Source organism: Rutidosis leptorrhynchoides, chromosome 3 (assembly GCF_046630445.1).
Source record: "Rutidosis leptorrhynchoides isolate AG116_Rl617_1_P2 chromosome 3, CSIRO_AGI_Rlap_v1, whole genome shotgun sequence".
NCBI classification, from domain to species: Eukaryota; Viridiplantae; Streptophyta; class Magnoliopsida; order Asterales; family Asteraceae; genus Rutidosis; species Rutidosis leptorrhynchoides.
Window position 1 is genome coordinate 519916632 of NC_092335.1, and position 14078 is coordinate 519930709.

The 14078-nt window shown below is 35.7% G+C and overlaps 1 protein-coding gene across 1 annotated transcript in view; it reads right to left on the bottom strand.

The window, feature by feature from the left end:
- The window catches only part of LOC139901881 (histone-lysine N-methyltransferase ASHR3-like), a 41997-nt gene extending 37975 nt beyond the window's left edge, over positions 1 to 4022 (bottom strand). Inside the window, exon 1 of the mRNA XM_071884551.1 lies at positions 3965 to 4022. Coding sequence (XP_071740652.1) covers positions 3965 to 4022 — 58 coding nt within the window. The remainder of the gene's footprint in view (positions 1 to 3964) is intronic.
- Between the last annotated feature and the right edge of the window lie 10056 nt (positions 4023 to 14078).

Sequence of the window (14078 nt, forward strand, 5' to 3'; positions counted from 1 at the left end):
TTTCCATTTTAAAATCTTTAAACGCAGTTTTGTTAGAAATCCCTTAGTGAAACTATGTTCAAAATCTCAAATTCCAATTTCCAATACCGAATTCAAATTTTCGAGTCAAAGATTTAATATAAAAAAGTCAACCGATCTTTCTTTGAAGAAATTCGAATTATATTTTATGATTAAGGTAAAATTGATACTTTCTAAAGTTTCAATGAATGTTTTCTAATATATTTCATGTTATAATTTATATTTAAAACGATGTGGAAATTGAGATTTGGTTTTGAGTTCATCGTTGAGTAACAACGAGCTGTACGTTTTTTATTTTTTTTATTTTTTTGTTTTAAATAACCTAATCAATTACTAAACGATTCTGTATAAACCTTAAATCCTAAAACTAATTAGTAACTCGTTAATTAGTTGGATTCGTTCCTGGGTAAATTATAAGGTGAAGAAGAAGAAGGAGTAGAACAGAAGGGAACGAGTTTTATATATTTGGGATAGGATAAATTCAGAAAAAACATAAATAGAGAAGTGGTCTTGGGTGTTTGCTGTTAACCGTGAGGTCTCGGGTTCGAGCCCGGTCGTGGGCAATTTTTTTAGAAAAGCTTTTTAAGGTAGTTTTTCCATTCCTAAATTATTATTATTACTAATGTTATTATAATTCTTGATATTATAATTATTACTAGTACTAGTATTAAAAGTACTATTGGTATTACTAGTATTATTATTATAATTATTAGTATTATCATTATTATTTATATCATGATTATTATTATTATTATCAAAAATTATTATTTTCATTATCATTGTTATTAAACCTTTCATTTTATTTAAAAACTACTAATATCATTATTACTATTACTATTGTAAATATTACAAAAATTATTAATATCATTAGTATTAACATCATTATTATAGTATTATTGATATCTTTAATTATTATGATTAAGATTATGGTTATGTGAGGTATTATTATCAAAATGATTATTTTCATTATCATTGTTATTAAATTTTTCATTTAAAAACTACAAGTATTATTATTAGAATTAAAATTATAGGAATTATTAAGAAAACTATCATTAATATTAAAAACATTAATATTAAAAATTTATACTATCATTATTATTATTTTTACTAATATTATCTTAGTATTATTATAACTAATGTTTTAACAAACAAATAATATACATATAAAAATATATTTAAAATACATAACTTAACTATACAAATTTTTTTATGTATTTTTAAATATACAAAATAAATACATTTAATTAAATAATAAAATATATATAAATTACTAATACAAAAGCTATATCACTAACAATAAAATATATGTTTGTTCGATTTCGATTATATGTGTTAATGAATATACAAATGATCTAGGTTCTTGAATCCGAAGTCAACTCAACTCTGTACTTGTTCAGTGCTATCATACGCATATCATACAAACTATCGTATCGTGAGTTCATCTGCTCCCTTTTTATATATTTTTGGGCTGAGAATAATGCGCAACTTTTATAACTGTTTTACACGTATCAACTATTAAACTGTGATATGATGGGCTATGACCAGCAGGTCCCCAATCGACAAGTATAAACGATAACTTGTTACTGGGCAAACTTGAAAGTCTAGTCTAAATACAAGTACCAACTATTAAACTGTGATATGTTGGGCTATGACCAGCAAGTCCCCAACCGACAAATATAAACAATAACTTGTTACGGGGCAAACTTGAAAGTCTAGTCTAAATATCAGTACCAACTGTTTAAACTATGCTATACCCGGCTATGTCCGACTAAGTCCCTACAGTGATATTTTTAATTGCTGCGGCATTCTTAATTATTGGGGATAGGCCTATCGGGAGTAACGTCCCAGATACATTTGACTAAGTCTTTGTATTACTTGATAATGAAATTAAACGACAAGGACAGAACAACTTGTCACGGGGTAAATAACGTTTAGTCTAAATATCACGCACTGGCATAACTTTTTGATCCTGCGGGAGATCAACTTGACTGGATCTGAGTGATCTACTTATGAAAAACAAATCTTGTGGTTTAACACTATTACTGAAATCATTATTTATGACAAACCTATGAACTCACTCAACCTCGTGTTGACTTTTTAAGCATGTTTATTCTCAGGTACTTAAATATTGCGCTTCCGCTGTATATCTACTGCTTTGATGATGATTGCTTGCTATGCTTGGAGTCTTCATTACATATCATATCAATTAAAGACATATTTATATTTCGCTGTACAACTCATCAAAACGTCTCATGTAGAGTCGTTCTCGTTTATACAACTGTGATTTGATATAATTAGACACAAATACCCCAGGCCCTATCTGGAGGGTGTGACAGTTTGAAATAACTCAATCAAGACCTCGTCGTAGTATTTTATGTAATATACTAATAATAATAATACAGCTTAATAATAATACTAAGATTAATAATAATCTTTATAATAATAATCATATAATAATTTTAATTATAATATATATAATTATATATGTTTACAGAGAGATAGATAGAAGGATGTATGCTTCTCACAAACTAAAATCGATTGAATTTATAGGACATTTCCAGTACCAGACTGCCATGCGATCGCATGGCCTTCTAGCACCTTTCCCATGCGATCGCATGGGGAGGATTTACAGCTCACATTGTTTTAACGTTTTGTTTGTCGACATAATTTAATAATAAAAATATAATATATTTAATTTATATAATTAATTATATATTATATTAAATTCATGTGCATAGTTGACTTGTAATTTTTGTTCCAATGACTCGTACGTTGTCACTCGACTTATGTCCCGGTTCCGGTTTCTCGAACGCATTTTCGTACGCTTAGAAAACTAGTACTTTTCGTTACGCGACGTGTACCTTTATCAAAAATTAAACTTAATCATTGATAAACTATGTCACTCGAAGTGTAGCTTTAATCAATTAAGTGTTTTGGTTATTTGCTTCTATAAATCATCGTCTCGTAGTATATACATATACATATATACATTTTCATTTTAAAATAGTGTTTTACTGTAGCAAAGTTACTGTAGCAAAGTTTTTTACTGTAGCAAATAGTGATTTTCGAAAATACTGTAGCTTTTCGGGTACTGTAGAAATTCGAAAATACTGTAGCAAATTAGTGTTTTTCTGGTTCATCTTAAACGTTTTAGTTAACTTATCTAAATATCAATCGAATCAATAATCGAATGTTACTATCATTTACTAAATAACTTGAAATCATATATATATATATATATATATATATATATATATATATATATATATATATATATATATATATATATATATATGCACATTAAGTTATATATATATTGTTCGTGAATCTTCGAGAACAGTCAAAGAATAATTGATTACATGAATATAGTTCCAAAACTTTCGTGACTCAACATTACAGACTTTGCTTATCGTGTCGAAAACATTAAATCATTTAAAGATAAAGTTTAAATTTGGTCAAAAATTTCCGGGTTGTCACATAGGGTTTGTCTTCACATTCAGGGTGGTGATCTTGCAGTCTTTGCCAATATGCCCAGTCCTTTTACATTTTTCGCAAACCACGTTGCAGTACCCGGTGTGATGCTTGTAGCATCTCTTGCACTGCGGCAGACTACCCTTGTAGTTAGAGTTTGAGCTAGGGTTCGGGTTGGGGTTCCTTCCGTCGTTGTGCCTCTTAGCAGGGTTTTGTTCAAAGACCCTCCCCTTGTTGTTGTTCCACTTACGCTTCTCACTACTACCTGATTCGGATTTAGCCTTTTCTGGTTCTTTGCTGGTAATTTGGTTCATCAGGGTGTGCGCCATGCGCATAGCTTCTGGGACGTCAGCTGGTTTTGAAGAGGTGACATTTCCTTGGATGGACTTGGGAAGTCCCCACAAATACCTTTTCATGCGCTTAAATTTCAGGGTAACCATCGTGGGACACATCAAAGCTAATTCCAGGTACCTACGGTTATAACCATTGAGATCGGTTCTCACAACCTTCAAATCCCAGAACTCAACCTCCATTTTCTGTATCTCTGTCCTGGGGCAATACTCTTCAATCATGGCCCCCTTAAATTCCTCCCACGGGGTAGCATATGCCTCGTCGATACCCTTAGCCTGAGCAAGTGTGTTCCACCAGGTTAAGGTGCTGTCAGACAGCGTACATGAGGCATACTTGGTTTTGTTCGTCTCTGAGCAGTTACTTACACGAAATACAGCTTCCAATTTCTCAAACCACCTTGTAAGTCCAACTGGCCCCTCAGTACCACTAAAATTATGGGGCTTGCAACTTTGGAATTCCTTGTATGTGCACCCGTTATGATTGTGCTGGATAACCGGTGGAGCTTGGGGGTTCATTTCTGCTATAGCTGCGGCCACCCGTTCGGCTATCATTTCTTCAATCTGTGCTGCTGTGGGTGTTGATCTTCCGTTGGCCATTGATCTTCTAAATAAATTTTTTGACTCAAGTCAAAATCCAGCATTCAAATATTAATAATACAGTATATGGTAACTAACACGGAATTAACACAACACGTGTTAATTAAGTAATGCAACTAGATACAGATACCACAAAATCATCATACATTAACGTAAATAGAGCACCGTACAAAGATTAAACAACACTAAGTTCCATTCATTAATAAAAAGTTGCATACATTCGCATAAGATTCGTACAATACATGAGTGAAACATGAAACTAAAAATGGGATTACAAAAAGAAATCTAATGCAAAAGCCATATGGTGACGGTGGGTAAAGGATGTCCATTATGTGGGACATCTGGTCCTCAAGCTCAGTTACCCGAGCATGGAGGGTATCCACCTCCCTTGTTAGTTCCTCGACAGAGGGAGAGGCTGGTGGAGCAGGCGGTGCTGATGGTGCAGGTGGAGCTGGTGGTGCAGACGGTCCAGCACCAGAAGTAGATGCTGCGTACCGGGAAGCCTTACGCACGAATGGATCGGCAGGTTAAGGCACAACCCGCTTGCGGCGGTGACCCTAACCTTCAGTCCATGTGCGTTAACGAACGATCTTCCTCCGTTAACCCCTGGAATAACAGTACCATCAAAACGATACCGCTTCTTTGGCGGGGTAGAGGGCGGCTGCATGGGCGTCTCCTCAGGGTCCTCGTCGGAATCCTCGTCGGAATCATCCTCGCTGAAGTCATCGGATGATGAGTCGTCTGACCTATCTGAGGGTGGCTCTGCTCGATCAATGGTCATCAGTCGGTATCTGCAAGGCGGGATCGGCACGACACGTCCATCAGGAAGGCATCTAACCCAATGGTTACACTTGTAGTGACCCGAACTTTTCCATGTTTACATATATTAATTGAGATTGATATTTACATGATTAAATGTTTCCAACATGTTAAGCAATCAAACTTGTTAAGACTTGATTAATTGAAATATGTTTCATATAGACAATTGACCACCCAAGTTGACCGGTGATTCACGAACGTTAAAACTTGTAAAAACTATATGATGACATATATATGGATATATATATAGTTAACATGATACTATGATAAGTAAACATATCATTAAGTATATTAACAATGAACTACATATGTAAAAACAAGACTACTAACTTAATGATTTTTAAACGAGACATATATGTAACGATTATCGTTGTAAAGACATTTAATGTATATATATATCATAATAAGAGATATTCATACATGATAATATCATGATAATATAATAATTTAAAATCTCATTTGATATTATAAACATTGGGTTAACAACATTTAACAAGATCGTTAACCTAAATGTTTCAAAACAACACTTACATGTAACGACTAACGATGACTTAACGACTCAGTTAAAATGTATATACATGTAGTGTTTTAATATGTATTTATACACTTTTGAAAGACTTCAATACACTTATCAAAATACTTCTACTTAACAAAAATTCTTACAATTACATCCTCGTTCAGTTTCATCAACAATTCTACTCGTAGGCACCCATATTCGTACTCGTACAATACACAGCTTTTAGATGTATGTACTATTGGTATATACACTCCAACGATCAGCTCTTAGCAGCCCATGTGAGTCACCTAACACATGTGGGAACCATCATTTGGCAACTAGCATGAAATATCTCATAAAATTACAAAAATATGAGTAATCATTCATGACTTATTTACATGAAAACAAAATTACATATCCTTTATATCTAATCCATACACCAACGACCAAAAACACCTAAAAACACTTTCATTCTTCAATTTTCTTCATCTAATTGATCTCTCTCAAGTTCTATCTTCAAGTTCTAAGTGTTCTTCATATATTCTACAAGTTCTAGTTACATAAAATCAAGAATACTTTCAAGTTTGCTAGCTCACTTCCAATCTTGTAAGGTGATCATCCAACCTCAAGAAATCTTTGTTTCTTACAGTAGGTTATCATTCTAATACAAGGTAATAATAATATTCAAACTTTGGTTCAATTTCTATAACTATAACAATCTTATTTCAAGTGATGATCTTACTTGAACTTGTTTTCGTGTCATGATTCTGCTTCAAGAACTTCGAGCCATCCAAGGATCTGTTGAAGCTAGATCTATTTTTCACTTTTCCAGTAGGTTTATCCAAGGAACTTAAGGTAGTAATGATGTTCATAACATCATTCAATTCATACATATAAAGCTATCTTATTTGAAGGTTTAAACTTGTAATCACTAGAACATAGTTTAGTTAATTCTAAACTTGTTCGCAAACAAAAGTTAATCCTTCTAACTTGACTTTTAAAATCAACTAAACACATGTTCTATATCTATATGATATGCTAACTTAATGATTTAAAACCTGGAGACACGAAAAACACCGTAAAATCGGATTTACGCCGTCGTAGTAACACCGCGGGCTGTTTTGGGTTAGTTAATTAAAAACTATGATAAACTTTGATTTAAAAGTTGTTATTCTGAGAAAATGATTTTTATTATGAACATGAAACTATATCCAAAAATTATGGTTAAACTCAAAGTGGAAGTATGTTTTCTAAAATGGTCATCTAGACGTCGTTCTTTCGACTGAAATGACCACCTTTACAAAAACGACTTGTAACTTATTTTTCCGACTATAAACCTATAACTCACCAACATTTTTGTTGACGTTTTAAGCATGTTTATTCTCAGGTGATTATTAAGAGCTTCCGCTGTCACATACTTAAATAAGGACGAGATTTGGAGTCCATGCTTGTATGATATTGTGTAAAAACTGCATTCAAGAAACTTATTTTGTTGTAACATATTTGTATTATAAACCATTATGTAATGGTCGTGTGTAAAAAGGATATTTTAGATTATCATTATTTGATAATCTACGTAAAGCTTTTTAAACCTTTATTGATGAAATAAAGGTTATGGTTTGTTTTAAAATGAATGCAGTCTTTGAAAAACGTCTCATATAGAGGTCAAAACCTCGCAACGAAATCAATTAATATGGAACGTTTTTAATCAATAAGAACGGGACATTTCAGTTGGTATCCGAGCGTTGGTCTTAGAGAACCAGAATTTTGCATTAGTGTGTCTTATCTAGTTTGTTAGGATGCATTAGTGAGTCTGGACTTCGACCGTGTTTACTTGAAAAATGATTGCTTAACAAATTTTGTTGGAAACTATATATTTTTAACATGTGAATATTATGTGATATATTAATCTCTTAACGCGTTTGATATTATGTGATAGATGTCTACCTCTAGAACAAGTCCCATTGACTCACCTAATAATAATGAAGAGTCAAATGTAAATTGGAATGATTCGTGGACTGATTCACAAGTTCCCGAAGAGGAACCGGAAGAAGAGTCGGAACCGGAAGAAGAATCGGAACCGGAAGAAGAATCGGAACCGGATGAAGAAATAGAACCGGTGGGGGAAATAATAAAACTGTTAAGTAAAAGAAAATCCTCAACCAACCGACCAAGGTTAATTATGGTCAATGGTGTTTCAGCCAAGGAAGCAAAATATTGGGAGGATTACCAATTCTCCGATGAATCGGATTCCGACGAGAATTCCGATGATGTTATAGAAATTACCCCAACTGAATTTAAAAAGGCAAAAGAAAATAATAAGGGAAAGGGCATAAAAATAGAGAAATCTAATTCCGACCCCGATGAACTTTATATGTATCGTCAACCCCCGAAGTCCTTAAGTTGTAACAATGACCCGGGAACCTCTAAACCACCAGGTTTTTCTAAACCAATGTGGAAAACGACGGCTCGTATTAGGGGAACATCATATATCCCTAGAAACTTGGAAAAACGAACCAAAACCGAAGAAGAAAAAACAAGCGAGTCGGAATAAGATAGTTGTATTCGTATGGTGTAATATATGTAATATAGTGTGCTTATGCTTTATGATATATGTAAAAATTGTTTGTATTAATAAGTATTTTTTTTTATGAATCTAACTCTTGTCTATTTTACAGTATAAAAACACAAAATGGATAGACAACCCAATATTTTAAGAGACCTATCCGGAGACATGATTGATGAAATCTTGTCTAGAGTCGGTCAGAATTCTTCGGCACAACTATTTAAGGCGAGATCAGTTTGTAAGACATTCGAAGAACGTTCCAAGAATGCCTTGGTTTATAAAAGGCGTTCGTTCGAAATATGGGGGATATCACATTGGGAAATCCATAAGTTACGATGTGTTTACTTTGACGCATATATTGCGGGGAACCCAAATGCTATTTTACGCAATGGGTTAAGAAATTATTTTGACTCAATATATCTGAATATTGGACTTCGTGATTTAGAAAAAGCGGCTAACATGCAACATAAAGAAGCATGTTATGCTTACGGATTAGTAATGTTCGCTTCTCACCAAAGTGAGAACAAGAACATCGGGCTACAACTATTAAACAAAACGTTCCCACAAGTGACGGAGTCGGTAATTGGGGTAAGAAATGAGGTTTTTAGATTGTTACGGGACTGTTGGACATTATGTAACCCTCGTCCCTTTGACGATGTTACAACACGCTGTCTTATCAACGGCCATAACGGTTATGTTCCACAAGACCAAGGATGGGAAGTAATCCTAGTAAAACTAGAATGCATGACTTGTTTCTGGACGTATGAATTACGTGTCTTTATTGCCTTTGCTGAACGACTTGTGTACTAGCTAGAATTATCTTCACAACCATCTTGTATCAAATTTATTGTGTGTTATATTTCATGCTATATGTAAAATAAGCGGTATTGTAAGTTTGTAAAATATTGTGTAAAAGTTTGAATGCGAAATATTATTATAATCAGTTTTTCATATAGAATTGTAGTAGTTGAATTGTATATTAGCTACTAAGTATGAACTTAACGGGTAGGTACTACCCGAATTTAAACTTATAAAATGCTAATATGAAGAAAAAGCTTTTATAAATAAGTTCATATTATGCTACGAAGTACTATTAACTACTCTTAATATTCTGTATGATTAACTTGTTCCATTTGACTATTTTGAAGGAAATGGCACCGACTACTCGACACACCGTGAATATGAATGAAGAGGAATTCTGTACTTTTCTAGCTTCAAACATAGCCGCAGTACAGGCTGCGCTACATACCAACAATAACCTTGGATCTAGCAGTACAGGAAATCGTGTAGGATGCACCTACAAAGAATTCACTGCCTGCAAACCTTTGGAATTTGATGGAACCGAAGGACCGATCGGATTGAAACGGTGGACCGAGAAGGTCGAATCGGTGTTTGCCATAAGTAAGTGTACTGAAGAGGACAAAGTGAAGTACGCTACGCATACCTTCATAGGTTCTGCGTTAACATGGTGGAATACCTATCTAGAGCAAGTGGGACAAGACGATGCGTACGCACTACCGTGGTCAGCATTCAAGCACTTGATGAACGAGAAATACCGTCCCAGAACCGAGGTCAATAAGCTCAAGACAAAACTTAGAGGGTTACGAACCCAAGGATTTGATATTACCACGTACGAAAGACGATTCACAGAATTGTGCCTATTGTGTCCGGGAGCATTCGAAGATGAGGAAGAGAAGATCAACGCGTTTGTGAAAGGATTACCGGAAAGAATCCAAGAAGATATAAGTTCATACGAGCCCGCCTCCATACAACAGGCATGTAGAATGGCTCACAAACTAGTGAACCAGATTGAAGAAAGAATTAAAGAACAGACTGCTGAAGAGGCCAATGTGAAGCAAGTCAAAAGAAAGTGGGAGGAAAACGGTGATAAGAATCACCAATACAACAACAACAGCAATTACAACAATAATCGCAACAATTATCCCAACAATCGCAACATCAATCGCAACTACAACAAACGGCCCAACAACAACAACAACAACAACAACAACAACAACAACAACTACAACAATCATCCCAACAACAATAATAACCGCAACAACAATAACAACAATCAGAAGCAGCTATGCCAAAGGTGTGAAAAGTATCACTCGGGGTTCTGCACCAAATTTTGCAACAAGTGTAAAAGAAATGGTCATAGCGCGGCGAAGTGTGAGGTCTACGGACCAGGGGTTAATAGAACGAAAGGAACAAATGGTGTCGGAACGAGTAATGGCGGAGCAAGTAGTGTCGGAGCAAGTTATGCCAATGTAGTTTGTTATAAATGTGGAAAACCGGGCCACATTATTAGAAATTGCCCGAACCAGGAGAACACGAATGGACAAGGCCGCGGAAGAGTTTTCAATATTAATGCGGCAGAGGCACAGGAAGACCCGGAGCTTGTTACGGGTACGTTTCTTATTGACAATAAATCTGCTTACGTTTTATTTGATTCGGGTGCGGATAGAAGCTATATGAGTAGAGATTTTTGTGCTAAATTAAGTTGTCCATTGACGCCTTTGGATAGTAAATTTTTACTCGAATTAGCAAATGGTAAATTAATTTCAGCAGATAATATATGTCGGAATCGAGAAATTAAACTGGTTAGCGAAACATTTAAGATTGATTTGATACCAGTAGAGTTAGGGAGTTTTGATGTGATAATCGGTATGGACTGGTTGAAAGAAGAGAAAGCAGAGATCGTTTGTTACAAAAATGCAATTCGCATTATACGAGAAAAAGGAAAACCCTTAATGGTGTACGGAGAAAAGGGCAACACGAAGCTACATCTTATTAGTAATTTGAAGGCACAAAAACTAATAAGAAAAGGTTGCTATGCTGTTCTAGCACACGTCGAGAAAGTACAAACTGAAGAAAAGAGCATCAATGATTTTCCCGTCGCAAAAGAATTTCCCGATGTATTTCCGAAAGAATTACCGGGATTACCCCCACATCGATCCGTTGAATTTCAAATAGATCTTGTACCAGGAGCTACACCAATAGCTCGTGCTCCTTACAGACTCGCACCCAGCGAGATGAAAGAACTGCAAAGCCAATTACAAGAACTTTAAGAGCGTGGTTTCATTCGACCAAGCACATCACCGTGGGGAGCTCCTGTTTTGTTTGTCAAGAAGAAAGATGGTACATTCAGGTTGTGTATCGACTACCGAGAGTTGAACAAACTTACCATCAAGAATCGCTACCCACTGCCGAGAATCGACGACTTATTTGATCAACTACAAGGCTCGTCTGTTTATTCAAAGATTGACTTATGTTCCGGGTATCATCAAATGCGGGTGAAAGAAGATGATATTCCAAAGACTGCTTTCAGAACACGTTACGGTCATTACGAGTTTATGGTCATGCCGTTTGGTTTAACTAATGCACCAGCTGTGTTCATGGACCTTATGAACCGAGTGTGTGGACCATACCTTGACAAGTTTGTCATTGTTTTCATTGATGACATACTTATTTACTCAAAGAATGACCAAGAACACGGTGAACATTTGAGAAAGGTGTTAGAAGTATTAAGGAAGGAAGAATTGTACGCTAAGTTTTCAAAGTGTGCATTTTGGTTGGAAGAAGTTCAATTCCTCGGTCACATAGTGAACAAAGAAGGTATTAAGGTGGATCCGGCAAAGATAGAAACTGTTGAAAAGTGGGAAACCCCGAAAACTCCGAAACACATACGCCAGTTTTTAGGACTAGCTGGTTACTACAGAAGGTTCATCCAAGACTTTTCCAGAATAGCAAAACCCTTGACTGCATTAACGCATAAAGGGAAGAAATTTGAATGGAATGATGAACAAGAGAAAGCGTTTCAGTTATTGAAGAAAAAGCTAACTACGGCACCTATATTGTCATTGCCTGAAGGGAATGATGATTTTGTGATTTATTGTGACGCATCAAAGCAAGGTCTCGGTTGTGTATTAATGCAACGAACGAAGGTGATTGCTTATGCGTCTAGACAATTGAAGATTCACGAACAAAATTATACGACGCATGATTTGGAATTAGGAGCGGTTGTTTTTGCATTAAAGACTTGGAGGCACTACTTATATGGGGTCAAAAGTATTATATATACCGACCACAAAAGTCTTCAACACATATTTAATCAGAAACAACTGAATATGAGGCAGCGTAGGTGGATTGAATTATTGAATGATTACGACTTTGAGATTCGTTACCACCCGGGGAAGGCAAATGTGGTAGCCGATGCCTTGAGTAGGAAGGACAGAGAACCCATTCGAGTAAAATCTATGAATATAATGATTCATAATAACCTTACTACTCAAATAAAGGAGGCGCAACAAGGAGTTTTAAAAGAGGGAAATTTAAAGGATGAAATACCCAAGGGATCGGAGAAGCATCTTAATATTCGGGAAGACGGAACCCGGTATAGGGCTGAAAGGATTTGGGTACCAAAATTTGGAGATATGAGAGAAATGGTACTTAGAGAAGCTCGTAAAACCAGATACTCAATACATCCTGGAACGGGGAAGATGTACAAGGATCTCAAGAAACATTTTTGGTGGCCGGGTATGAAAGCCGATGTTGCTAAATACGTAGGAGAATGTTTGACATGTTCTAAGGTCAAAGCTGAGCATCAGAAACCATCCGGTCTACTTCAACAACCCGAAATCCCGGAATGGAAATGGGAAAACATTACCATGGATTTCATCACTAAATTACCAAGGACTGTAAGTGGTTTTGATACTATTTGGGTAATAGTTGATCGTCTCACCAAATCAGCACACTTCCTGCCAATAAGAGAAGATGACAAGATGGAGAAGTTAGCACGACTGTATTTGAAGGAAGTCATCTCCAGACATGGAATACCAATCTCTATTATCTCTGATAGGGATGGCAGATTTATTTCAAGATTCTGGCAGACATTACAGCAAGCATTAGGAACTCGTCTAGACATGAGTACTGCCTATCATCCACAAACTGATGGGCAGAGCGAAAGGACGATACAAACGCTTGAAGACATGCTACGAGCATGTGTTATTGATTTCGGAAACAGTTGGGATCGACATCTACCGTTAGCAGAATTTTCCTACAACAACAGCTACCATTCAAGCATTGAGATGGCGCCGTTTGAAGCACTTTATGGTAGAAAGTGCAGGTCTCCGATTTGTTGGAGTGAAGTGGGGGATAGACAGATTACGGGTCCGGAGATTATACAAGAAACTACCGAGAAGATCATCCAAATTCAACAACGGTTGAAAACCGCCCAAAGTCGACAAAAGAGCTACGCTGACATTAAAAGAAAAGATATAGAATTTGAAATTGGAGAGATGGTCATGCTTAAAGTTGCACCTTGGAAAGGCGTTGTTCGATTTGGTAAATGAGGGAAATTAAATCCAAGGTATATTGGACCATTCAAGATTATTGATCGTGTCGGACCAGTAGCTTACCGACTTGATTTACCTCAACAACTCGCGGCTGTACATAACACTTTCCACGTATCGAATTTGAAGAAATGTTTTGCTAAAGAAGATCTCACTATTCCGTTAGATGAAATCCAAATCAACGAAAAACTTCAATTCATCGAAGAACCCGTCGAAATAATGGATCGTGAGGTTAAAAGACTTAAGCAAAACAAGATACCAATTGTTAAGGTTCGATGGAATGCTCGTAGAGGACCCAAGTTCACCTGGGAGCGTGAAGATCAGATGAAGAAGAAATACCCGCATCTATTTCTAGAAGATTCGTCAACACCTTCAACCGTTTAAAATTTCGGGACGAAATTTATTTA